Source organism: Narcine bancroftii, chromosome 3 (assembly GCF_036971445.1).
Source record: "Narcine bancroftii isolate sNarBan1 chromosome 3, sNarBan1.hap1, whole genome shotgun sequence".
Lineage (NCBI taxonomy): Eukaryota > Metazoa > Chordata > Chondrichthyes > Torpediniformes > Narcinidae > Narcine > Narcine bancroftii.
In genome coordinates, this window is record NC_091471.1 from 296837292 (window position 1) to 296861999 (window position 24708).

The window sequence follows — 24708 nt, forward strand, 5'->3', positions numbered from 1 at the left end:
TAATTTTTGTGTTTGTGCCTTTGTGTTTTCTGTGTTTTTTTAAACTTTTCCGGAGAGGGCTGGAGTTCCACGACCGTCCACTACTTCATCACGTGACTTCTCAAACCTAGAGAGACTTCAAGAATATCTGAGATCTTGAATTCAGTTGAAGTTCAGAGCCTTGGTAATAAATAGTCCGGCATGGTTCACATAGTGGTTAGCATAATGCCAATGCAGTGCCTTGATGCTGTCTGTAAGAATTTGGTACGTTCTCCTTGTGATTGCATGGATTTCCTCCAGGTACTCTGTCTTATAGACCAGAAGGGCCTGTTACTGTGCTATATCTCTAATCTAAAGTTAAATTAAATGCAGGATCCTGGAGTATAAATTTATGTATTTATAAACAATAAGAAATATATCCAAGAATGTATAGAACAATTTATAATTCTGGTGTGATCCTGTTGCCTTTTTTATTGCTCCCAAAGTGTAATAAATGTAAAATGATTAATTCTCAGCTGCACTATGTGTTTTGACCTGGGTGATTGAGGCACATTTCATTGATCCTTGATGAGCTCTACCAATGCTTTATGAAGTGGAACACGGGATGATTTGGGTAAGAAAGATTAATGGAGTTGTCCAGCAGAGATGTAGGCATATCACCCACCATGCCCAGACTGACCATTACGTATCTATCTGTACCAGTCCCATATTCAGCCCTTGGCTATGATTGCCTTGGTGCTGGTCTAGATATTTCTTGCAAGTTGTGAGAGGCTCTGCCTCCACCACCCACGGTGCTTCATAATTGGACCCCTTCTGAACATCATCAGAAGTAAATGTGGTAACCCACCAGACCACAATCCCATCTCACACAGGGGTGGCAGATGAAGGTTAAAGATGTTTGAGCAGAACACCCCATTCTGAACAGCAATCACAAGGCTCCTTCCACCCCCATTCTGAGTCCATTGATAACCACCAACTTCAGAAAGACTGCAGATATTTGTAAAACCAGCTATGCTTTTGGCTGAGCTCCTTCTTGGCTATTTAATTCACACACCCAATGCTGGTGAAAATGATCAGAAATTTTCTGGTTTTCTTCCCACCTCAGCATTTCCTTCATGAAACATGCTTACCTTCAAGTATGGCGACATTAATGACTGCGTCCAGTCCCGTTTTGTAGATGATCATAAGGTTGGGCTTCCTGATCCATGCCTTCAGTGACGATGTTCAGGGACCAGAGAGAGGAGGAGCTGATGGGTTCGGAGTCACAAGGCGCAGGAGCAGAAATAGGCTATTCAGCCCATTGAGGCTGCCTCACCATTTAAACATGAGCTGACCCATTCAGCTCGATTGCCTGCCTGCCTATATCCTTTGATGCCCTGGACTATTTAAAAACCTATCAATCTCTGCCTTAAACACACCCAATGACCTGGTCAAGGACAGAGGGAATGGGGACAGGGTCCTGGGGTGGGGGAATGGGTCTACCCTTGGGGGTACAGAGTCTACCCAGGGGGAAGTGGGTCTACCTTGGGGGTACAGGGTCTCCCTGGAGGAACGGGGTCTCCTTGGGGAGGAATAGGGGAAGGAGGTTTCCTGGGGGAGGAATGGGAAAGGGGGTCCTCCAGGGGCGGGGAACGGGTGCGCGCGCAGTCACGCGCAGGAGCAGCGCGGACGGAGCGAAGAAACAGGGCGATGAGCGGCTCCCACCGAGACGGCGACCCCCGGGTCAGAATGTCTGCGGCCGGCCTTTACACCGAGGTGCGTGGCGCTTCGCTGCTGGGTCCGCCGGTCACAGCGCGGATTGCCCAGGAGGGGGACGGACCGCGGGGAGGGGGGGAGAAGAGGGAAGGGGGAGAGGGTTGGACCCGGGGGGGGGGGGAAGAGAGGGTGGGTCCCCGGGGGGGGGAAGAGGAGAGGGAGGGGACCCGAGGATGTGGGGGGGGGGGGAGGGAGGGGACCCGGGGGGTGGGAGGGAGGGGACCCGGGGGGTGGGAGGGAGGGGACCCGGGGGGTGGGAGGGAGGGGACCCGGGGGGTGGGAGGGAGGGGACCCGGGGGGTGGGAGGGAGGGGACCCGGGGGGTGGGAGGGAGGGGACCCGGGGGGTGGGAGGGAGGGGACCCGGGGGGTGGGAGGGAGGGGACCCGGGGGGTGGGAGGGAGGGGACCCGGGGGGTGGGAGGGAGGGGACCCGGGGGTGGGGGTGTTTGGGGGGAGGAGAGGGAGGAGAGGGTGGGGGTGGAGGAGAGGGAGGGGACCCAGCGGTGAGGGGGGGAGAGGAGAGGGAGGGGACCCGGGGGTGGGAGGGTGGAGATGGAGGGGACCCGGGGGTGGGGGTGTTTGGGGGGAGGAGAGGGAGGAGAGGGTGGGGGTGGAGGAGAGGGAGGGGACCCAGCGGTGAGGGGGGGAGAGGAGAGGGAGGGGACCCGGGGGTGGTGATGTGGGGTGGGGGAGGAGAGGGAGGGGACCCGGGGGTGGGGGGGGGACCCGGGGGTGGGGGGGGGACCCGGGGGTGGGGGGGGGACCCGGGGTGGGGGGGGGACCCGGGGGTGGGGGGGAAGAGAGGGTGGGTCCCCGGGGGGGGGAAGAGGAGAGGGAGGGGACCCGAGGATGTGGGGGGGGGGAGGGAGGGGACCCGGGGATGTGGGGGGGTGGGAGGGAGGGGACCCGGGGGGTGGGAGGGAGGGGACCCGGGGGGTGGGAGGGAGGGGACCCGGGGGGTGGGAGGGAGGGGACCCGGGGGGTGGGAGGGAGGGGACCCGGGGGGTGGGAGGGAGGGGACCCGGGGGGTGGGAGGGAGGGGACCCGGGGGGTGGGAGGGAGGGGACCCGGGGGGTGGGAGGGAGGGGACCCGGGGGGTGGGAGGGTGGAGATGGAGGGGACCCGGGGGTGGGGGTGTTTGGGGGGAGGAGAGGGAGGAGAGGGTGGGGGTGGAGGAGAGGGAGGGGACCCAGCGGTGAGGGGGGGGAGAGGAGAGGGAGGGGACCCGGGGGTGGGAGGGTGGAGATGGAGGGGACCCGGGGGTGGGGGTGTTTGGGGGGAGGAGAGGGAGGAGAGGGTGGGGGTGGAGGAGAGGGAGGGGACCCAGCGGTGAGGGGGGGAGAGGAGAGGGAGGGGACCCGGGGGTGGGAGGGTGGAGATGGAGGGGACCCGGGGGTGGGGGTGTTTGGGGGGAGGAGAGGGAGGAGAGGGTGGGGGTGGAGGAGAGGGAGGGGACCCAGCGGTGAGGGGGGGAGAGGAGAGGGAGGGGACCCGGGGGTGGTGATGTGGGGTGGGGGAGGAGAGGGAGGGGACCCGGGGGTGGGGGGGGGACCCGGGGGTGGGGGGGGGACCCGGGGGTGGGGGGGGGACCCGGGGGTGGGGGGGGGACCCGGGGGTGGGGGGGGGACCCGGGGGTGGGGGGGGACCCGGGGGTGGGGGGGGGACCCGGGGGTGGGGGGGGGACCCGGGGGTGGGGGGGGGACCCGGGGGTGGGGGGGGGGGGACATTTACATGGCCGTGGTGGGATTAGAACCGGGCGATGTGAACGTGGCGTTTCTGAGGAGAGTTCTCGCTTCTCCATCCTGTTAATGGATCAGCTGGGGTGGGCAGACAGACTCGATGGGCTGAATGGCTTATTTCTGAATCTTTTGTATTTTAAAGTCGCCACATTTGAAATCTAATCGTTATTTTAAAATGTTATTGTTTTATGGACTGACAAACCAACGAAAAATTAGGAAAGTCACATGTTGACTGTCTCAAGGCTATTTCGTTGACACATGATGTGACAATCCACTTACACTTAAAGCAGAAAGCTTTTCCTTTCTTAAAAAAAGTGCACTTTGAATTTTTTTCGATTTGTTCACTGTCTACAGAGAAACCTTTTACTAAACTCATGATATTCTTGAAAGCCATTGCATAATTCAAGTATTTTTAAAAATTTGAAATCACTATTTTGGTGTGAAGGTAAGGTGGTTAAGTGAGGGAAGGTGCATTGGTCTATACTTACTATATGGTGCTGATGGGAGCAATGTGTGTCGCACAGGAGTTGTGGACTAGGTTTCCTAGGCCAGTACAACATTGTGGGCTGAAGGGCCTGTGCTGCATTGTTCTAGGAGTTTAAGCAAGGAAGTCTATAGATGCTGGGGACTCCTGCAATACACAAAAGTGCTGGAGAAGGAACTTCAACATCCAAGGGAGGTAACAGGTGATGAATGTTTCCAGCCTGAGCCCTTTGTTGGGAATCTAGACTCCTGAATATAAAGGTAGGGCTGTTTTTACTTGTATGTTGGTGGGTTCATTGGCGTAGCGGTTAGTGCAATGCTTTGACAGCGCCAGTGATTGGGACTGGAGGGGTTCGAATTCCACGCTGTCTGTGAGGAATATGCAAGAATTGCATGTGGATATAATGAGGCAGCCATTGATGCCAATCTAGACAATTAAATCTGGCATACCTCTTATTTTCCAATTGAATCAATGTCCTTGATTGAGTCAAGGTGATACTTGACATCCTACTTGTGGAGAACCTGGAGGTTTCAGGAATACAAGGCCAGGTCTTTGAACTATTTTGGTTCTGAGTAAAGGTCAAAGGTCCACTCAATCTCAGAGTGGACTGGAAGACCCTGCAGAGAATAGTAAAGTCAGCAGAGAAGATCATTATGGGCTCTCTTTCTACCATGAAGGACATCTAGAACACTTGATGCAGGAAAAGGCAATAAACATTGTGAAGGACACACACCCCTCATGTAAGCTGTTCTCCCTTTTGCCATCTGGTAGGATGTTCCATAGGACTTGGGCCTTAACGTCCAGATTGGGCAACAGTTTCTCCTCCTACCCCAAAGCCATCAGGCGTCTGAATTCCCAGAACATGTATGGATAGTGTACTGTGGACTTTTACTGTATATGTCTTATTATTGTGTTTAACTTCTATTCTAAATTGTATTCTTATATTTATGTAAAGTTGCTCGTGGTCCTGGAGAAATGCTATTTCGTCTTTACAGTGCAAGCATGGTATGAACAATAAATAAAGGTGACGACAATGTTCTGTATTAATCTTGCAATATTTGATTATGTGCTGTTTCAAAGGACCCCTTTTTTAAATTAATTCAGCTACTTGAATGTTAATCCTATTTAGACTACAGTCCCTTAGTTTGGGTTATTTTAAAGATGTGGCATGAAGTGTTGTCTTTGAGCCTCCATTTGTAAATTGTGCCAATAATAGGATGCTGGTGTTCATTTAGGTTTTGGTTTTAAATTGTTATAGCTTTAAAGAGTTAATGACGGCATACGTGCAAGGAGACTGTAGATGCCTGCTGGAGGAACTCGTGGGAGAAAAAGAATAGTTGATGTTTTGACCAGAAAAACTTCACTGATAAGAGTTTGGCTCAAAACGTCGACCATTCCTTTTCTCCCACTGATGCTGCTGGTCCTGCAGGGATCCTCCAGCAGGGTTTGTTTGGTGGTCACTTGATTAGTTGGTTACTGGTTCCAGATTATAGGTGCTCAGTTTGTTCCTTTTTTGAAACAAATAGCTTTTCTCTAAATCAAATTTTGTACTGTCTGCTCCTCTCACTAATTGAGAACAAAATCTATTTTGAGGTGATATTTGCAAACTAATGCAGATGATCATTGTTCTGTGTGTACCAGTAAGGAGCGATCACTAACAATCACCAGTAAATCTAATGGTTAACATGGAAATAGTTGCAGGATAATCTTCTACAGTTCATCACTTTGCTGCTGTTTCGCTTTTCTAAAATGAACTGACCATCCCACTAGAAATTGCTCCTAGCTTGAGGTCTTCTCTTCCACGCTGGATCATCTGAGATGTCCTCCTCCTCCGAAACAAAATGTGGCTTCCCCAACTGGGATCTCTCCCACATATCCTTCATTATCTGCACATCTACCCTTAGCCCCCACATGCAACAAGGACCGGATTCCCCTTGTCATCGCCTACCACCCCACTCGCCTCTGCGGCGGGTTGGGGTGGGGGGGGGGGGGAAGAAATTCTCTGTAACTTGCTGGCAAGTTTTAAATTAACTTTTAGTTTAACTCTGGACAAACTCTGTGTAAAGAAACAAAAACTTTTTTTGATTTAACTTGATTTCCTGCATCTTTTTTTCATTTTCACTTGGCCTTGGACATGGCTCCAGCTTGAAATAATAAGCTCTGTGAGGTTCCACTGAGTGCAGACATTTGACAAAGATCTTCAAACTAAAAGCTTTCTCAATGATTTTGAATTTGAACATTCGTTATCTAACCAATGCTACAAAGTGATAAATACTTTATTCAGTTGGGGAGGACTAAGTTCTTTTTGTGATAAGCCAGTTTTCAACTGTTAATAAAACGGTTACAGGTTCTCCACTCTTTTAAATGCATCAGTGAACATAATATATAACAAGTGCCATATCTTCATATTTTCAATAAAGTGGAAGTTCTATCTCTTTTTTTCCCCCCCTCCAAAGTATCCATCCCTCCTTTGGATCCATCTTCATTAACCCACATTAGTATCTACATGTGCAACAATCGTCATAACTGTCTTCTCATTTTCAGAGTGAAACATAAAACTCTGCATACTCTGTGACTGTAGTAAAAGCACCAAAATGTTGGAGAACTCAGCTATCTTTCAGCGTCCATGGGAGACAAAGATATATTTCGGGCCCGAGCCCTTCTTCAAGGAATAAGCAGAATGAGCAAAAGGCAGGAAAGCTCAGAATAGAGACAGCTGACTGGGGGAGGAGTCCAGACCAACAAAAGGTGTTAATAGGATATGATAAGGGGAAAGGTGAGGATTGTAAATACAGAAGGAGGGGGGTGGGAGGGAGGAAGGAGAGAGACCATGGGGGAAGGTGACAGGGGAAGAAGTGAGGGGGAGGGATTTAACGAAAGCCTGAGAAGTTGGTATTAATGCCATCTGGGTTGGAGGGGGCCCAGACTGAAGATGAGGTGTTGCTCCTCCAATTTGCAGTGGGTCTCAGTCTGGCAGTGCATGCGACCATGGACAGACATGTCAGAATGGAAATGGGATGGGGAATTGAAATGGGTGGCTTCCAGAGATCCACGCCATTGTGGTGGACAGAGCCGAGGTGCTCAACAAAGTGATCTCCCAGTCTTAGATGTCTGTTGAGTGATGAATTTGCATCTGGTGGAAAAGGGTTTGGATTGTCCAAGAGGAATATAGAAATTGTGTACTTTATGAAGAAAGTGCAAATAGGTAGTTATGGAAATTTATCCAAAAGAACGCTTATCCTGAGCTCTGAATTAATTGTAATTGGGATTCTGTTGTTATGGTAACCGCTAGACTTTCTGTGTGGAACTCTTGGGCTACAATATTTTTGAAAGATCGGGTTATTTTAAATATATGGCATGAAGTGTTGTGTTCGAGCATCCAATTGTAAAATCAAACTAGGATACAAATTTGTTGTAAATACTCCATGCAGTGGTCAAAGGCTGGGGAGGGAAGAATGGGCAAGTTAGCAATGGAGTGCCAAATGTTCACAAATTGATTTCCTGTTTTGCTTGCTGAGAGATTTCTTCACTATGATTAGGCTGGCTGACCATGCAGAAGTGTTTGGCTTTGGTCTCAGGTCCGACTGAACAGATGTGATCAAATATCAAAAAGGGAAATTGTCACCTCTGCTTGTAACTTGCTTTCTTTGAGTTTATCTGGAAGCATTATTATTTTGTCACTGAGAACAATTCCTGGTATTTTGGTTGTAGAAAGAATGCTCTGGACTTGTCAACAAATGCGTGAGATAATATGTTTGTCATTAAATTTTGGGTTCTAGTTTAAAGGGAATTTTATTTCCTGCTGATTCTAGAGAAAGTTCCCTGCATAGATGGAGACCTGAGATTGTCCCCTGGAAGGATTCCGTTCCATTCTCTCAATTTCTCTGTCGCATCTGCACCCAGGATGAGGATTTCCATGCCAGATCATCAGAGATGTCCTCTTTTTTTTTTGGGAATATTTTATTTATGATTTTCCAAACTTAAACAGTTCTCAACATTATCAGTGTCAATTAACAGTATCAGCATTGACTACAATTTACAATTATCCATTTTATACAGTTTTCTGCAGAGTTCAAGCTCTTTACATCTCCCTCCCCTTCTCCCCCCCCCCCACATTTAACACTTAACTCTTAACTAACCATGGTTGCACACAACATTTAAGACACTCACAACAAAAGTATAAGACACATCTGTGTTTTGTGAGTTTGTCACGACATGGCGGTCAGTGCTCAGGCTGTTTTCTTCTCTTGACTTTTCCTGGTTGGGATGGGATGACACCCCCCCCACCACTGATTGAGCGGTAGACGGGGAAGATGGAGCAGGAAGGCATAATGGTCCACACTATAATCGTGTTCCTATGGTTGCAAAATATGGAGTTATGGACTAAGAAGAATGGAATTATAGGTACGGAAGGCAAAATCTCGGCTAAAACCCCTTTGTTTCAAAATAAATCTTTTTCATTAAATAATCAGCTTTTGAAAATGTGGGAAAAGAAAGGAATTAAATTGGTAGAGGATTGTTATGAAGCTGGTTATTTTATTACGTGAGGATTGTATGACTAAAATTGTAAATGTAAGGTAAAGATTGGTTCATTATAACTTTATTCACCAGTTATATTTAACTCCTGAGAAGTTAAGGAAATAAGTTTATTTCTTCTGATTTATGTTTTAGGTGCCATAAGCAAGTTGGGTCTTTCTTGCACTCTACTTGGTTATGTGGAACAGTGAAACCTTTTTGGAATAGAATTAAGGAACTTTTAGAAGTTTTACTTAAAATTTTGCTTGATCCTATGGTATTTTTATTGGGTTATATTAAGAAATTGAGTTTGGAATTAAAATTAGATAAGTCGCAAATTGCCTTTTTGAGATTGGCATTAGCTGTGGCTAGAAAATGTGTGGCAATTACTTGGAAAAATGAGACTGAACTGAGTATTCAACGGTGGCATTCGGAAATGAAGTCTTGTATTCCATTGGAAAAAATAACATAATTTACATAATAACTATCCTTTCTTTGTTAAAGTTTGGAGCCCGTACACAGGATATATGGGTTTGAATTTGTAATAGTTTTTTTTCCCCCCATGGGTGTTGGGGTTGCACTAAACCATGGCAATAGTTGATGGTTGTTATGTAAGTTGATCTCCTCTTCTATCTTTTTTCTTTCCCTTTCTTATGGGGTAGATGGGGGGGGTTGGGAGGGGTAGGGGGGGTTAGGGTTGGGGGGGCAGGGGATTATATGGGAAAAATATTATGTATTTACTTGTATTTTGATTGTATGACTTATTTTGATTACTAAATAAAATTTTGATAAAATATAGTATGGTTGCCAAATTTTCAAGAAAGTGTTATACTTTTTTCTTAAGTAATTTTCTCCAGGGGAACATAGCTTTGAATTTCTGCATTCCAGCGAGTAATGCTCAGGCACTTCCTGGCCACTGCCAATGCGATCATTATGAATTGGATTTGAAATTTAGTCAGGTTCATTGTAAGTCTTGTATTTCCCAACGGGAACAACTGTGGTTCCTGTGGGAATTTCTTGGACTTGGCCTTGTTCCACCCAGAAGGGTCTCACCTTGGTACATGTCCAGGTAGATGTTCTCCTCCTTTAAACAACGTGGCTTTTCTTCTACCACCATTGACTCGGCCCTCACCATCAGCCTCTGTATTCAACACATCCTCCTCCGCCATTTCTGCCTCCTACTACATGATCCCACCACTAGACATATATTCCCCTCTCCGCCTCCTGCAGGGACTGCTCCCTCCATGACTCCCTTGTCCACTCCTCCCTCCCCATCAATCATACCCTTAGGATGTTGCAGCCACGCCATCATTTTGGACCCCAAACACTCCTTTCAAGTGAGGCAACATTTCACTTGTGAATCTTCAAGGGTCATCTACTGCTTCTGGTGCTCCAGCTGTGGTCTCCTCCACATTGGAGAAACTGGATGCAGACTGGGAGATCGCTTTGTTGAGCACCTCGCCTCTGACTGCCACAATAGCATGGATCTCCCAGTGGCCACCCATTTCAATTCTCCACCCCATTCCCTTGCCGACATGTCTGCCCATGGTCTCATGCACTGCCAGACTGTGACCACCAGTAAATTGGAGGAGCCACACCTCCTCTTCAATCTGGACACCCTCCAATTGGATGGCATCATTATCAACTTCTCTGTCTTTCCTTTAAACCACCCCTCCCCAACTCTCTGCTCCCCCATTGTCTCTGTCTTACACAGACATGATAAATTCTACCTAGGCCCTTATCACATCCAATTAACACCTTTTGTTGATCTGTTTGATTTCTGAGACTTTCTGATATACCCTGCTTCTCCCTTTTCTGATTTTTTTTCCCCTTGGAGAAAGACTCAGGCCCGAATTGTCACCAATATATCTTTGTCTCCTAAAGATTTTGAATATACCAGCTGAGTTCCTTCAGCACTTTGGTATTTTTACTACAATCACAGCGTCTGCAGCTTATCATGTTTCTCTAACTCAGATTTTCCCCTTATTTAAATGCCTGCTGCCTCTGGGTGTCAGTCCAGCAGATCCTTGACATCAGCAGCTGTGTTATCAAGCTGCTTGAGCAACCAATCCCATTGGAAAAATGATCTCCACAGAGTAGAATTTTTTTTCTTTTGTAATTTAAAGAGGGCAAGTTGTTACCTTTGCTCCTAGAAAACTGGTGAACTTTCATCCCCAAGTTCACTGACTGTGACCGAAACTAAACATGATTATTTCCCTTCAATTGTTTTCTTTTGAAAATGAAGGCATCAAGTGATGTTCACATTTATTGAATTGTCGGGGAAATCAGTGGTGCCCAGAAATGAGGAACTCTAAAGGTTCTGATGCAGCACTGGAGTTTAGAAAAAAGTTCATAATAGCCTGTATTCTCATAACAGAGACCTGAAGGACGACTTCCGTTAGTCCATTTCTCCTGCTCAATCTGAGTAACCTTTCTGCACTATGGAAGCCAATTAACTTCCTAGTCCCTGTGAGGAAACCCATACATCCACCAAGAAAATCTGCAAACTCCACACTCAGCCAAAGATGTTGGGTAGGATTGAACTCGGGTTTCTGAAGCTGTGAGATAGTTGCACCATCTGCTGCTTTAAGTGCCCCAGGGAACATGTGGAGCAGCAGGCTGTGCCTTCACTTGGGTGTGGGTCTGTTAGCATTTTAATGGAAAGTTGCACTTTTTAAATATTGTCAGTTCAAATACTTTAAACTTGTAGAGAAGGCAGGAAAGAGTGCTGTTATTGAAGGGATCCGGTTCAAGACTATATTTTATCTTTTACATTGTTAGCCAGATGTGCAGTTTTGATTAAATGGAAAGACCATATACTCCACCTACACACACACTCACACACTCACACACTCACACACTCACACACTCACACACTCACACACTCACACACTCACACACTCACACACTCACACACTCACTCACTCACACACTCACTCACTCACTCACTCACTCACTCACTCACTCACTCACTCACACACTCACACACGTCTACACACGCACCCCACCCCCTCCACACACACAATGATTAAATGATATTATGTCTTCTTTAAGTTTAGAAGAAAATTAGATATGCCATCAAAGATTCAAATAGTAACTTCCAAAATAACATGGGGCCCAAGTACGAATTATTATCATAGTCTTTAAAATTAGGGTTGTTCAGAAACTTTGATGCTGTCCATCTCCAAGTAGTTGTCACTTGATTCCCACATTTCTTTTTCTTTTGTTTTTTTTGTGTATTGTTAAATTCTATTTCTTTGATTGTACTCTGGATTTTTTTTATCATGATAGGTTTTTAAATAATAATTTTTTTATCTTGAATCATAGTGTTAGAAACAGAAGTACCTTTAAAGAAATTGCTCGAGACAAAAATTGAGAACAAAGAACATTTATTATAACAACAATGCAAAGTTGGGTGCTTCCCCTTACCTTGGGAATACACACATACACTGGAGCTCACCCAACTTTTATACAGTCAATTTCAGTATCAGAATACCCTCCCCCTTACATCCTTCTGCCCCCTGGATGGGTTTGGCATAGGCAATCTTTCCTGCCTACCTGTAGTTTCAGTACACTTGGAGGACCAGGGGGTATCCTTTGAGTGTCCATTCATGTTATTGTCCTTATTCACACCTTCCTGATTCTCGGGGCTACAGTCTCTTGGTATGCAGAGTTGGCTCATCCTGTCTAGGGTCGGCTAATTTAATATGTATAAATCTGTGAAAGGTTAACTAATTAGATATGTAGGACTTGGTACTTCTGTCTAGGGCTAGGAGACCCTTATCTGATCCAGACTACCTCAACTTCCTACATTCTATTGTTCCTTACCATTCCTTTTCTTGTCACAAAGAAGATTCTTGTGTTAATCGTGCTGACTCTGCTTTCCTGCATCCTAATTCCCAAGCTCATCCTGTTTGTACTGGTTACAGCCATTAACTGATGTATGAATTTTAGTTTCCTTCATGTTCATAATTTTAGATCAGTTTTCCCATCTCTCACAATAGCACATTATATAAAACTGTACTTATAATATAAACACCAATAAAAAATATTTTAAAAAGAAAAGGGATCCAGGATTGCTGATGGCAACCTGAAGTTTCCTGTGAAAATCCCTGGTCACTTTCAGTTGCAGGGACTGATGTTGGGGAGAAAAGCTGGCAGTTCAGTAGTTATAATTTGATACTGGTATAGATGCAAGTAACCAACAATCTCTGCATATGTAATTCAACAAGTATTGTTCAGAAGGAAGACTATAGCTGACTGTTTTAATAATTGGGGCCATTTCTATGTAAATATTGAAACCTCCTCCTGTTCAATAACTGGTATATTTGAGGCTAAATGAAAGTGTTATACAAAGAAATAATTTTAAATTGGATTTGTGAGGAAGAGTGTGAGAGTTTGTGGTAATGGTAGGATTTTAAAGTGTAGAAAGAAATTAATTTAGCTGGAATTTCTTAATATTTAGAGAGCAAATTGGAAGGAATCCATGGGTGCACAGTTACCCTCTACTGAACCTTGGCTAAATGGGTCTTGCGTAATTGGTCCCTATTGACAAAAACATTGAACCTCAACAAAACATGGGGAAGAAAATCAAGCAGCTTGAGCAGGATGTGTGGAGGTAAAAGGATGGCCTACATATTGGGTTGAGATCCTTTATCAATGAAGTATCTGACCCAGGGTCTTGACCTGAAGGATTGACCATTCCCTCTGCCTCCACAGATGCTGCCTGACCTGCTGAGTTCCTCCAGCAGCTGACTTGTTCCAGATTCTATTCCCTTGTGCCTTTTATGGAGTTACTAGTCTTTTCATTAAAAGGTGAAATGTATATTACTCTGGAATTGGAATCCCAATTGTGTGTAAGTTGGAGAGTTTGACTTCTGGGTGAGGAATGCATGGGAAGGGGAGAAGAAAACTAGTAATGAGGTTGATTGCAGGAGAGAAAATAAAATTATAATCTTGCAATTAGGCAAGATGAACAAAGAGAGACGCAAAGATGATATAACAGTACAGCGCAATATAGGTCCTTTGGTCCATGATGTTGTGCCGACCTATATTTTTAAACATATTCAACACTAAACCTTCCCTACTTCCCACCCATAACCTTTTATTTTTCTTGCATCTATGTGCCTATCAAAGAGCCTTTTAAATGTCCCTATTGTACCAGCTATTGCCGCCACCCCTGAAAATGCATTCAAGGCACCCACTACTTTTTAAAAAAAAACTTGCCTCTGACTTCTCCCCTGAACTTTCCTCCCCTCACCTTAAACAGATATCCACTGACCTTTGCTGTTGTCCATCTGACCTATGCCTCTCATAATCTTGGAGACCTCTAAGTTGCCTCTCATCCTTCCTTTCTCCAAAGAGAACCTCTGTTAACCTGGTAAATATTCACTTGCACCCTCTTCAAAGCTTCCACATCCTTCCTGTAATGAGGCAACCAGAATTTAATACAATGTTCCAATTGTGGTCTAACCAGAGTTTAATAGAGCTTCAACATTACTTCAGTCTAGAGCACACATGAAAAAACTCTGGCCCGCGATATAATTATATTTGGCCCGCAACATCATATTAAATATATATTAGAGTTGGCCCGCTGGCCACTGCGCCAGTATAGTGCATGCACACTGAAGGTGAAAATGAAGACGCCGGAGGTGTGGAGGGATCTCAGAGTCCCGAATCCCGGGGATCGGAGCGCCACACTCAGCCCGCCCGGCTCCCGGACACACAGACACGACTGGAGTTGGGGACCATCCTCCTGGGTCTGCGCTTCAGCGGCGATGCCGGACCCAACGTCTCGTTGGCGATGCCTTCCCCTTCGCTCCGTGCGCGGCGGACCCTGCCTCCTGCTCATTTTGTTGGAGACGAGCCCGGCGCCGTGAGATCGCAGTTTAATCCCTCTCCAACCATGGGAGGGGGGTGGGAGCAACGCGCTCTTCTCAGCCAATTCTTCCACCGCCCCGGACGCCGGCGTTTCAACGGGGGGTTCGGGTGTCTTCGTCAGGCGACCAACCTGTTGGTCCAAGACAAGGGGAGAGCATACAAACTCCACACAGACAGCACCTGAACTCGGGTGAACGTGGAGCTGCGACCCCACATTCCACATCAGGACTGTGTGTAAGATTGGGAGCAGTGAGACGGAAGCTTATTTTGTTCCTGTGATTTAAGCCTTTCTTGGGGTGGGGGGGGGGTCCTTCTCTGACCACTTGCCTAACAATTAACCTAATCAGATGTGGAGTTACCACAATACAACAGTTCTCAACCTTTTTCTTTCCACTCGCGTCCCTGTGCCATTGGTGCTCTGTGATTAGTAAGGGATTGCTTAAGGTGGTCTGTGGGTGGAAAGAAAAAGTTTGAAGACCACTGCTTTAATCATCCCTCATTGACTCGTCATGTGCACGGTTTCAGAATGCTAAAGGAAATGGGCAATTGACAATGACAATGAAAGAGTTTATCCAAAACTATTATTAAACATTTATTTTAATAAGAAAAAGTTTAACATTACATATGTTGAAAAAAGAGAAAACATGCAGATGTTGTTGAAAATTTTCAATAAATATTTAGTTCGGCCCTCAACTTAGTCCAAGTTTTTAATTTTGGCCCTCCGTGCATTTGAGTTTGACACACATGGCTGTGATTTGAGACTGAAATGTATCTACAGGTAGTCCTCAACTTCCAACTTATGTGAGTTACATCCACCCTCACATACAACCAAAATTAAAAATAAACTTTATTAAATCTACTGTATAAGTTCATATTTTTGTATTAAAAGTACTGTATAAGGTGGTCCTTGGCTAAAGTCCCCATTCCCCAACTTATGACCAAACTCGAGTCACTTGACTCTAAGCTTAACGCCACTATGTGTGAATGTAATTGTATGAATGTGTGCGTATTAAAGTCCAAACTATTTCAATTTAAACTTGAGTCTGAACAGTTATTTTTAAAGCCCAATATTTTAAAGTCATGTTGAACTTGGTCTATTAAATTGTAATTTTAGAAGTGATTATGAAGCATCAAATTCTTTTAAATTGTTGCTTAAAGCAGTACTGAAGTGTTTGTTAACATTGATTCACCCCTTAGACTGTTCAAACTCACAAATATTGTTGAGTTGATTTCCCAGGTCCAAGACTTCACTGGATTTCTTCACTCCATCTTAACTTCCTAAGAGTTCTGGAGCTTCTTTCCATGATGAGGCTGCCTCCTAATAACAAAGAGACAGAAGTGCTGTTGCTTACTGTAAAGCCACTTAGAACAGCGCCTCCTCCTTCTCCAAAAAAATACTGTCCATCTTCTTCTGGCGGTTTCTTTCTTCTGGTCTAAAGATTTCTCTGCCTTTGGATATATTATATGTACCCTTAAAATCGTATGAAATTACATCACTGAAGAGGCCAGTCTTAATTCCTGGAAAATATGTAATCAGTTATTCGAATTTTAAACAGTTGCCAACCCCATTTTCTTGTAAACCATGTAATCATCTAACTCTGGCTTGCAGACGTCACAACTCCTAAAGATGACCTCACTTCTGTTTTAAGAGGCTTAAATCTATCACTCAATTCTTCAAGAGGCCTTAATTGCTTTTAAGAACCACACCTGGTATTTGAGTTACAATTAAGAACTCTTCTGTTCCATTATGGGATTGTTCTTCTAGACACTGCGACTCCAAACTGACATTTTGCTCTGAGTGCAATGATGTCCTTGCAGCCGTGCTGTGACCTGTGTGTAACCCTGTTTCAAACCCATTACATCACTTCAGACATATTTATAAATGTAGCTTAACCTTAAGCTAAATATTACTATTAACACAGATCCATTACACCTCCCTATCATTCAGTTGAGTTACAGTGACCACAGAGGGAATGACCTTTTGCATTTTGTTGTCCTGCTGCGGATTTGAATGTAGACTTGGTATTATCTGCTTGTTTATTGTTTTAGTCGAGCAGAGTGTGGATTTCTGACCCTGAGGATGTGTGGAAATCTGCTGAGCTGATGAAAGATTACAAAGAAGAGGACTGCGTACTACACCTCAAACTGGAAGATGGAACTGTAAGTTTAAATGATGCTTAATATCCTGCAGCTTAACCACTTGAGAAGATTAAATTTAGTTTTTTAAAATTTAGACATGCATTATGGTAACAGGCTCTTCTGGCCCACAAGCCCGTTTCGCCTATATACCCCAATTAACCTATGACCCCAGAATGTTTTGAAGGGTGGGAGGAAACCGGAATACCCAGAGGAAACCCACACAGACACAGAGAATATACAAATTCCTTACAGACCATCAGAATTGTATCTGGGTTGCTGGCGCTAAATACATTTATGGAATGAATGTATCCACTGATGTTTGAGATTCCTATTTCATGTTCTCCATCAATGATGTTGGAACATTGGATATATATGAAAAGACCCATCTAAGAGTTGGATTTTTTAAAAAAAATTGCAATCTTTAAAACGTGATTTAAATCAAAAGCACTGTGTGCAATAGTTAAAATAAGGCCAATGTTTTGCTGGGTTCCAACAACTGCCACTGATATTGTGTAAAATTTCATGATTTTGAGAAGTGGGGTTAAAATTGGCGGCCGCTAGCATCCTGTTGGAAACACTCTGCTGGCCAGAGCGGGAAAATGTAAATAAATGAAAATTCTGGTAAACCTGAAGTCAGAACAGGAAATGCTGGGGAGACACTGCCTTAAAGGAGTTAAATCTGTTTCGTTAGTTTATTGCTTATTTCAATAAAGTTGCCCAAAAGATAAAGCTCTGGGTTGCCCATGAAGGCCACACCTGTTACCCTTGTTAATATTTCTGTCATCTCCTTCCAGGAAGGTCTCACCTTACACAACCACGTAGCATGTAAAAAACGTTCCTATTTCAATTCCACACCTGAAATACATTTCCGATAATTCACATTTTGATTTATGCAACTCCTGTGGTGTGAGATATAATTGGTGTAAAAAGAAACAATTATTTTGCGCTAATCCGTATCTTACATTTATAATTGATGTCATGATGTCCTTACCAATCTGGCCAGTTTCTTGCTGAAATCACTACGCCCAAGTCTGACTCCCATCTCTCCCTTAATCTCTGTAATCCTGGTTTCTCACTTTCATTCTGGAGAGCATAGTACATCTTAGTTATAAATTTAGGTGTATTCCCCAGCCAAATCATTCATTCCATTTCACTAATTTCAAGTGGGGCCAACCCCCATCTTTCTCTAAGGAATTATCTTTGCAGGAGAAAACAAAATAAAGTCTCATCTGGCTACTCCGTATTTATTTCTTCATTGTTCAAAAGATGCAAGAAATCCTTCCATATAACAATCATCAATATATCTTATTCCTTGGTCATATCATAAATTCAATATTTTGTTACCCAGATTCATAGCTTAATGATATTTCTGCTTTTTTTTAATACTCATTTATTTCTTGCCATATTCTAATCACATGTATTAATATAGGGTTATCTGCCTTTTTGTTATTAACTTAACATTCCACTTATAAATAAAGTCCTTCGCTGTTTCTTCTTCGCTTGCATTCACTCCCATTCGGATCCAAGAAGGGGGACTGTCTTCTTCAAAAAAAGAACGATGAAAAATCTTGCTTGTGCTGATAAATGGTATTTTGTTGTAGGCGAGTGCAGCAAAAAGAACTGAAACAGCAGGCTGTGAGGTCATTAAGCACAACTGATTTTGAACTTTGTGCTGCAGCCTTTAAGGCCATTTGGAGCCCACCCCTCGCATACCGGAACTCACATCATGCTGACGTAAGCACGTACGTGTACTTCTTGTCTGTGCCGCAAGAGAAGGGCCCGCGATGCCATCTTTGCCGGATCGCCGCTGCAATTTCTAAAAGTCCGGAAGTCTAAGTGCCCCCAATTTATTTAATCCCTTTTTAGCTTTTCCGATGAAAATCTCGGCACTTTATTATTCCATAGGAATTCCCTTATGTACTTATTCAATAATTTAAAGAAATTCTTAGGTGGTGCAATAGGCAACGATTGAGAAATATACTGTAATCTTGTTATCATCTTCATTTTAACACAATTTGCACTTCCCACTAGAGTAATTGGCAGGTCTTTCCATTTCTGTAAATCTTTTTCTATTTTTTCTAAAAGAGGAATGTAATTAAATTATACAAGTTCTGTAAGTTATTATCTGTCATTATTCCTAAATATTTGATGCCATATATCTTCCATTTAAATCTACTACCTTTTTGATATCTTTCATAATCAAAATTTTCAATGGCATTATCTCACTCTTGTCCATATTTATTTTATAACCTGATATTCTTCCATATTTTTGTTGTTTGTAATTTTATCAAGGACTCAGCCAGCTCAGACATACAATAACGCATCATCAGCAAATAAGCTAATTTTATGTTCTTCCTGTCCAATTTTGAAGCCTTAATATACTGATCTCTCCTTATAAATCTCCACCAGTGGTTCAATAGCTAGGATAAAAAGTGCCAGAGATAGAGGACACCCCTGTCTACTTGATCTACTCAAGGGAAAAACTGCTGACATCTGATTATTAATTATAATTTTGGCTTGTGGTTTATGATAGAGTTCTTATCCAGTTTATAAATTTTCTGCTGATACTAAATTTTTCCAATGTTTTAAATAAGAAAGACCATTCTAATCAATCAAATGCTTTTTCTGCATCAAGGGAGATGCTTATACTTGGATTCAACTTTAATTTTTGCCATATGTAACATATTAGATAATCTACTTCTATTTGAAGAATGTCTTCTTTTGACAAATCCCACCTGATCTGTATGTATTAATTTTGATAGTTATTGTCCCAATCTGTTAGCTAATGCTTTTGCCAATATTTTATAACCAGCATTCAAGAGTAATATAGGTTAATATGATGGTTTTCCTGTTTTTCAGTTGTATATATTTTTAATATGTTATATTTCGATGTTTTATTCTCTATCAGTCTGTTTTTCTTGTGACCCTGTTTTCTGTTATTCTTTTCCCAGTTTTATTATCTTTCTCTAGACCATCCAGCTCTGTAGCATATTCTCAAAACAGTCTGTTTTTCTTGTTACCCTGTTTTCTGTTATTCTTTTCCCAGTTTCATTATCTTTCTCTAGACCATCCAGCTCTGTAGCATATTCTCAAAACAGTCTGTTTTTCTTGTTACCCTGTTTTCTGTTATTCTTTTCCCAATTTCATTATCTTTCTCTAGACCATCCAGCTCTGTAGCATATTCTCTTTTGTTGATTTTTTATTTATTGCACCTTGAATGTAGCATATTCTCTCGATTTTTTTTTTGTATAAAATAATTTGTCCTCTTCAATAAGCTTTAAGCATATCCCATCTTAAAAAAGCTATTATCAGTAGAAGAAAGGTTAGTTTCACAGAATAGTTCTACCTGTCTCTTAATAAACTCACAAAAGTCCTTCCTTTTCAACAGTGAGGCAATTCTTGTTTTTTCCATTATTGCAGTTGTTCGAGTTGATGGTGAATGATCTGATAGAAGACTTACCAAATATTCCTTTTTTACCATTCTATTTTTTAAATGGGCAGACATTAAAAACAAATCAATCCTTGTATGTGGATCATATACCCTTGTGTAGAATGAATAATCTCTTTCTATGGGCTTAAGCTGCTTCAATACATCAATCAAATTTAAATCCATCATAAATGATAGTGTCGCTTGTCACTGTTCTGGCTAATTTATCCATTCTTGGATCTAGACAGAAAGTGAAGTCTTCTTTGACCAGTATATTTTGTCTTCCCTCTTTTAAAAAAAAGATATCTTTCATAATGGTTTCATCATCATAATTTGGTGCATAGATGTTCATAAATATCCATAATTCTGCACAAATGATACAATGTGCCTTTACAAGTCTTCTGGCTTGGTCAGTCAGTGTCCTTTCTATTATTATTGGTATATATTTGTTAATTAGAATTGCTACTCCTCTTGCTTTTGAACTGAATGTAGATGATATTACTTGTTCTCTTTCCCCCCCCCCCCAACCCTCATCCTCTTTTTAATTTAGCATGTTCCAATTTGGTGGGATGTGTTTCTTGTAGAAAGACTATATCAGCCTTTAATTTAAGTTTAATTATGCCAAGACCTTTGTCCTTTTCACTCTCCTGTTTATCCTATTAACATTAAGACTAATAACGTTCTGTCCGTATTGATTTTTTTCAACAAATATTGTTTAACAATTTTTTATAGCTCAATTTTTATTCCGTGGATGTCCTGACTTCATGTGTGCTTGAGGTTGAAGAATTGTTGATCATTAAAAGAAAATTATACAGTCCCATCAGAGCTTAAACACCTATGGCAGGCTTAGCACAAAACAGCTGATTTATAATCTATTTAACATTTTTAAGTACTTTTCAAACTTTTGGTTATTGCTTGGTTGTCGGGTGAGGGTATGAATGATATTGGACACTCTTCTAGTTTTGTTGATGGCAGCCAAATATTTCTATCCAATATCTGCTTGCTTTAAGGTTGTCCTGTTTTGGAAACATTTAGTTTCCTTTATCACATGAGTTTCCACACAAATATGTCAATGGAAGTAGGCTCTATTGACAACATGGACGGCAAAAGTTTATTTTTAGATTGTACCTCAGAACCTAATTAATACCTGGTGCTGCAATTTGCTGAAATCTGGGCTTTATGAATGTCAGAAGAATGAATTATCAAGATTTGTATTTGAGATTCCTTATTTGTCATGTAATAGGACAGAATATGTAACATGACACAAAAATTGCCATCTGGCTGCCTTAAGGCAGACAGAGTTGCCATGAGTGTCACTTGGCGCCCCTTACAGTAAGAATGAGAGAGAAGCAAAAGAGAGTGCCTTCAGATCTGGAACGCTGTGGTAGATTTGTGGGTCTTGGGGAGTCCCAGGAGACTGCAAGATGCTGGAGGAACTCAGCAGGTCGAGCAATATCAGTGGGAGAAAAATAGGTAGTCAACGTTTTGGGCCAAGGTCCTTCATCAAGATGGAAAAACTTTACAAAGTCTCGAAGCCACCTGTTCTTATTCTCCCACTGGTCGTTTAGATTTGTGACTTCTCTATTAAAATAAGCAAGAGATAAATTATGTTCTGTGTTCCGTCTTCATCCTCTGTGTAACCACAGCTAAACTGGAAAAATAAAGTGAGGCACACTCCCCCCTTCGTGGAGACTTGAGAATTCGTCACTGCATTTTTTTCAAATAAAAAGCAGAATTTTCAAAATAGTTTTTGTTTCTTGTGTTTGCATTAGCAATGTCTTTATTAAAATGAGATGCACAGAGCAAAGATCAAATATGATCAACTGTTGAAAAACCTTTTTTTTATATTTTAATTTTTCCAAGAATCGTATAGAACATTACTACATATATCTGTGATAGTCGTGCTCCTGTTAAGGTACAAAAAGTACAACCAAGCCACACAGTGCAACTCAAATAGACTTTATTCGAATAATGCTAGCGGGAACGAACAGTCGTTAGTGTTGGGTAGACAAGGTCACCTCACTAAGACTGTTTGGTCTCATTCAAAGAATACAGTCACGGGGTACAATATTTAAGGCATTTTCTTGCATACAAATTGAATATCATTTCCTTGAATATATTGTTGCAACTTATGCTTTGCATTTTGCATAGGGAAAAGGTTTGTTGTCAATCATTTATTTGTATGAACAAGTCATAATTAAGAGACGTCCTTGTATACAAAAATCAACAGAAGTCTGCAAGGGTTGCTCTCAGTACACACCAATATCTGTCTGCCTTCCTGATTTCTGGTTTTCAATTAACACATGCAAATAGTTTCACTCTTTAAATTATTAAAGTTAACAATGGAGGCGGCCAAAACTTTGATGCAAGAAACAATGTCCAACCAGGGACTGACTGGCACCCTGAGTGTTGCTGGACCCTGCAGCCTTTGACAATTTACACCTCGTCTAACATCAATCAGCTGCATTTGGGCGGGAAACCCATTTATGAATGGGCTGCCTTTTTATTGTGTTAAAGCAGGCCTCAGGATATCTTTAGCCTGGGGATTCTGTGGAAGAGATGAGAATTGATTCCTGTCTGGGAGGTTTGTACTCTGGAAGCTTCTGACTAAAACTTAATGGTGGTTTTCTTATAAACACAACTTTCCACATTTATCCCATGAACACATACATTTCTACACCTCATATAAATAGTATTCTAAAATTAGAGAATTTCATGTTTATTGGCCAAATCTCATCCCCCTCCCATCTGCTAATATTAAAAAAAATTGTCCAAAAAAAAAAGGTGTTTGAGCATGCCTTAATTAGTCCACCTCACTGACAAAAGACAAAGGAGGAAAAACCCAACACCCAACCCCAACCAACCAATTTTCCCTTGCAACCGTGCCTGCCTGTCCCGCATCAGACTTGTCAGTCACCAACGAGCCTGCAGCAGACGACATACCCCTCCATAAATCTTCGTCCGCGAAGCCAAGCCAAAGAAAGAAAGAAAGAAATTAGTCCATATCTTGATCTTCAGAAATTCTCTGCTATTAACCTATTATTTAAACCTTTTTGGGGGGAGTTAATTATATCCTTAAGCCAGTATGATTCAAATAAGGTGTTGCCATAGTTTAACAACCACATCATATTTCTTTCTGTAGCCTGTGATTTTTTTTTTTAGTTCGTTTGGGTACAGCAAGAACTCTAGTCCAGACACAGTAGGGTGCCGTAAAACATGCGCTTTGTTAGTCATGAAACGAGAGTCCTGGAGTACACAGTTATTAAAATAACAATTTAAACTGGGATGCAGCAGAGAAGCAGACAGTCACGGTGCGTGCGCGTGCACACACACACACACACACACACACACACACACACACACACACACACACACACACACACACACGGGAAGGGGCTCAATGGTGTTCGAGTGTGCACAGGCCCTCACTACAGTTCTGGAGCAATGACCCGTGGGAAACTTTCTGACTCCAGGTGTGGGTGTACAGGTGGATTGGATGAAAAGGGGGGAATGCACATCGTCTAATCCCCAGTTAGTGGAGGTGTGTGGCTGCTCCACCAGTGACTACCTGATTGACGGTGACACCCTGGTCAGTGTGGGATTTCTCTCGCTGGCCTACGTTCTCTTTCGGATGGTGTCCAGCCGTGGTGACAGCGACCCACCCTCCCCCCCCCCAAAACCGAGTGCAGGAGTTGACCACGAGACAGGGAGAGTGGACAATGGGAGCGGTGGTTTAAATAACCTGATCTGAGAAGTATGGGCTCCCATTGTATGGGACCTGACCAATCAATGCTGGTGTGTGCTCTGGCTGGTGGGCGGGCATGTACCTGGTTGGCTAACTGGAGAGGCTGGGTGGTGCCCGACAGTTCTGTGTGGTTGCTGAACTCCAGCAGACTGCTGATGCCAGCATTTCTAAGATTGTTATTTGTTCCAGGGGGGCACAACTTTGCATTTCCATATTCCTGTGAATAATAAGTAGGGGGGAGTCAGACATCCATGTAAAAGCTATATATTTCCTGACTACTGCTTGTGCAATTCTCACGAACTAGATTTGATATTTTGATAGTTTTGTGCCAAATGGAAAATCCACTTCTATAATTCTTGTCAAAATTTCTGCCAATTCATACCAAAAGGATCTTACATTCATGCTTAGCCAAGTAAGTCAGAATGTATAAATGTTCTAACCTCTATACTACACCTAAAACACCCAAGTCCAGAATTTCAGATTTTAAACCATGTAATTTTTGTGGTGTAAGGTATAATTGGTGAGTTAAATTGTATTGTACCAATTTATATCTGATGCCATATTATCAGAGCACAATTTTGACCAATATTGTTATCATTGGGAAGACAGTTGACTCTTTTTGTTCACATTGTGTACCTTTTAATGAGATTCTACCTCACTTTGTTTTTAAACCATGAACAGAAACTTAACAGGTGTACAAGAAAGCATAATTTCTTGATCAAATGGTAATTTGGGCCATAATTGTCCAATTTTGTATGACATAAGTAAAGCAGGAAATACTCTTGACTGACAGAGGTTTCCAGAAATTTGGTGTCCATGCTCCTTATTTAAAAATACAGCCGCTCCGTCACCAAAGCACCACAGATGCTGATAATGCTGTGGTGACAGAAGGGATTGACCAGGAAGTTACCTAGATTACAGTACTCGCTAGAAGAGGTGAAACAAACTTTATTTTTGTACTCTCGGGAGCTGAGCAGCAACCTAATATGTTTATGAATGGTCAGCCTTTTTCTAAGGGTGGAAATGTCAAATACAAGGGGTATGG

General features: G+C 42.8%; 1 protein-coding gene across 1 annotated transcript in view; it reads left to right on the forward strand.

Moving 5' to 3' along the window:
* The first annotated feature begins 1650 nt into the window (after positions 1 to 1650).
* LOC138758957 (unconventional myosin-Vb-like) overlaps positions 1651 to 24708 on the forward strand; it is a 160428-nt gene continuing 137370 nt past the window's right edge. Inside the window, exons 1-2 of the mRNA XM_069928633.1 lie at positions 1651 to 1734; positions 16402 to 16512. Coding sequence (XP_069784734.1) covers positions 1669 to 1734; positions 16402 to 16512 — 177 coding nt within the window. The 5' untranslated portion in view covers positions 1651 to 1668. The remainder of the gene's footprint in view (positions 1735 to 16401; positions 16513 to 24708) is intronic.